The 2,993-nt window shown below is 40.9% G+C and overlaps 1 protein-coding gene across 2 annotated transcripts; it reads right to left on the minus strand.

Moving 5' to 3' along the window:
• Positions 1 to 2,945, minus strand: LOC140973982 (receptor-like protein kinase FERONIA). Of its 2 annotated transcripts, none has more exons than XM_073437166.1 (2): positions 426 to 2,945; positions 1 to 293 (listed from the first exon to the last, which is right to left on the minus strand). In XM_073437166.1, exons 1-2 carry the CDS (start codon positions 2,836 to 2,838, stop codon positions 154 to 156), a joined length of 2,553 nt encoding a protein of 850 aa, XP_073293267.1. In that variant the 5' UTR covers positions 2,839 to 2,945; the 3' UTR covers positions 1 to 153. The 2 variants fall into 2 exon arrangements, with proteins under 2 accessions (XP_073293267.1, XP_073293266.1); XM_073437165.1 differs by having other exon boundaries at positions 1 to 347.
• Positions 2,946 to 2,993: the final 48 nt, after the last annotated feature.

The raw sequence follows: 2,993 nt of genomic DNA on the forward strand, positions 1-2,993 counted from the left end.
ATACAAAATATTCAAGGATAAAAATATTAAAAGACCTGGAATTTTTAACATAAAAAATTCTGCTCACACCCTCTTATCAAGATATTCACCTCCAAGATCATCTTTGATGATGATATGCATCACGTAGAGACAAGCAACCACTTTGGTTTCCATCTAAAAAACGCCAGTATAGCCGGGGGCGCCTCTTTTCCACATTTCGGTGGTTCTATCCCACGTTCCGAAGCGGGGGATTGCCGGCTTTTCAACAATAGCTCTATCCTTTTTTTTTCCTGCCGTGGTTTTTCTTTGAATTCCTAGAGAGGAGTTGTTGAGAAAGTTTATAAGATCATTATCCTTTTGACGTTCCACTATCCAAAAGTATATTTGTTGAGTTACATTTTCAAAATTGATGTTTCTGGAGAATAGTTTGATGATTTGCAGCATACCTGGCATTTCAGTCTTCGCATGTGCTTTGTCCAATCGGCCATTAATAGATGGCTTATGTGCTTCTGTGGTTCTTACTGATGAAGGCTCTGCGACAGCCATTTTGCTCATGTTTTGACGTTGTTCATTCCGACCAGTTGTGAAAGCTTGCTCACTTACTGCGGCCACCGGTGTATTTTTTGCATTTCTACTTGGGCCCATATCCTCAGCAACGCTTAACTCATTCTGTGCAGAAGTTATCGTGCTGTCATTCTGCTCAAGTACCGATTCTAGTTGTAGCACAACCTGGGCCATTGTCGGCCGCTTCTTGGGTTCATCATGCAAGCATCTTGTAGAAATTTTGAGAAATGACTCTAAGCCGTCCGGCGAAATTTCCTCCTTCAAACTCGCCAATACAATTCGATCAACTTCCCCCTTACTTATTTTATCTCTAGCCCACTCGGTTAGAACATGTTCGTCTCGTGCTACCCTTGGATCAAATGCAGGTCTCCCACATAGTACTTCCAACAACACTACACCAAAGGCATATATGTCACTTTTTCTTGTTAGTTCACGACTACTTAAATAATGTGGATCCAAGTACCCACGTGTGCCTTTAATGAGAGTGTTATCTTCGCTTTGTAAATTGCTTCCATTTTCGTGTTTGGCTGTGCCAAAATCTGAAAGCTTAGCCATCAAATTATCGTCTAAAAGGATGTTTGAAGCTTTGACATCTCCGTGTATGATTTCACAACCCGTGTGAAGATAGTCTAAACCTCTTCCGGCACCAATGCAAATGCCAAGGCATTGCTTCCAGGTGAGACAAGAAAAATTATTTTTTCTTGTTGCCAGGTTGTATAGGTGGTCAGACAGTGTTCCACCGGACAAGTACTCGTAAACAAGAATCATTTCTCCAGGCTCATTGCAGTAGCCAATCAGAGACACGAGATTGAGATGTTTGAGCTCAGAAAGTGTCTCGATCTCTGTTAAAAACTCTGTGGCCCCTTGCTTGGAGCTTGGTTTTAGTCGCTTTATGGCAACAGTCTCTCCCCCATTACCAATGATTCCTTTGTAGACATTACCAAATCCACCTTTACCAATTAAAAGTTCTTGAGAAAAATTTCTAGTGGCCAATTGTATCTCCTCCAGTGAAAAACGACGACATAATCGTTGAGCCCTGGCTGATGGTTTGTTTTCCTCCTTTCCTTTGTTAGCTTCCCAAATTTCTCTCAACTTATAAACGATGCTGCTTACCAGAAGAATGACCGTAGGAATTGCATTTCTGTGGCCAAGAACTAACAATAAACTTTCGATTGTCCAGACTGGCAAACTCGGTTCTGGAGACATAGGATTCGGAGAAGCGAGGCTGTTGTCATGGTTACTGATCTTAAATATTTCGAATCCCATTAAGGGTCGTTCTCCAACCAGAAATTTGTCTTTTGATTGAAGGTATATCAACAGAACACGCTTTTCTTCTTTGCACCCTGTCATCAACACCAGGTAATCTCTGTAACCCAGGATACCATTTTGATCCCTTTCTACTACTATGTCTGCAGTCATTTCTTTACCAAGGACTTTTAAAATCACATCTACAGTCTCTGCCATCTCGACTCCCAGCTGAGAGAAATGAAGCCTGACCAAGTACCTGAATCCGACGTACACAGGTATTTTCCACTTGATATTGTTAATTTGGTTTGGTTTCTCTTCCTGATGAGTTTTCCACATCCCAAACACGTCACTGGAATCATCATTCGGTAAAAGAGTATCTCGCTTCACTTTTTCTCTGTGAACCATCTCTAGTGCGGTGCTTTCGCCAACGCCAACGCCATGCAAGTAAGAGTGTGGTGATGGTACAGATTTGATCTCAATCCCATTTATAAAAGCGTAAGTATCTTGCGATTGACTAGAGAAAACCATTTTGAGTTGTTGGTTTTCTTGAACGTTTATGCAGAATTCCTTGACAAAAGATTTCACTCCAAGAGCACCAGCAGTCAATGAAGCACTAAAGTTATGTAGTAAGGTGAAAGAACCTGCCTCAACCGTGAACAAGTCCTTGAACTTCTGGAAACCTTTATATGCCGTAGGATTAAAGTGAAGGCGGATAAATTTCTGACCTGGTTCGATACAGAACGAGTAGGAGAACGTGGAACGAGAGATTCGGGCGTTCCTGTAAGGAACTGGGTCAGCTAAAATGAATTTATCGATGGCACTCGATATAGTGGATGAGCCCTTTATTTGTAAAGAGGGAGCAGTCTTTGGATGTATATCCCCGGCCCATTCTCTGCCATTATTTGCTGCAGATGTTTCTTTTGAACCGCAGTTGATGGAAACATCGCCTGTGAAGTAAGCTGAAGGGCTATCGATACAAGTTTTGAATGTTATAAGGAAGCAGAAACTCAGCCAAGCGATTGAAACTGGATACAAGTATATGTTCATGCTTTTTTATTTCTGCTGTGTGGGAATTTTGGATTGAATAAATGTGTGATAGCTGCTGATCTTTTTTTTGTTCACTTTCTTTTAATTATTATTTTTGACTGAATAAATGTATATATGGTTAAGAGGTAATTATAAATAAAAGCGACTTGACTAAC

The sequence above is a fragment of the Primulina huaijiensis genome, chromosome 3 (assembly GCF_012295235.1).
Source record: "Primulina huaijiensis isolate GDHJ02 chromosome 3, ASM1229523v2, whole genome shotgun sequence".
Taxonomy (NCBI): domain Eukaryota; kingdom Viridiplantae; phylum Streptophyta; class Magnoliopsida; order Lamiales; family Gesneriaceae; genus Primulina; species Primulina huaijiensis.

Bases quoted from the DNA above. Each gene is read 5' to 3' on its own strand.
- LOC140973982 (XM_073437165.1), bottom strand. From the start codon at position 2,838: ATGAACATATACTTGTATCCAGTTTCAATCGCTTGGCTGAGTTTCTGC. The intron at 348-425 runs GTATGCTGCAAA...ACTTTTGGATAG, and splicing joins TGCGAAGACTGAAATGCCAG to TGGAACGTCAAAAGGATAAT.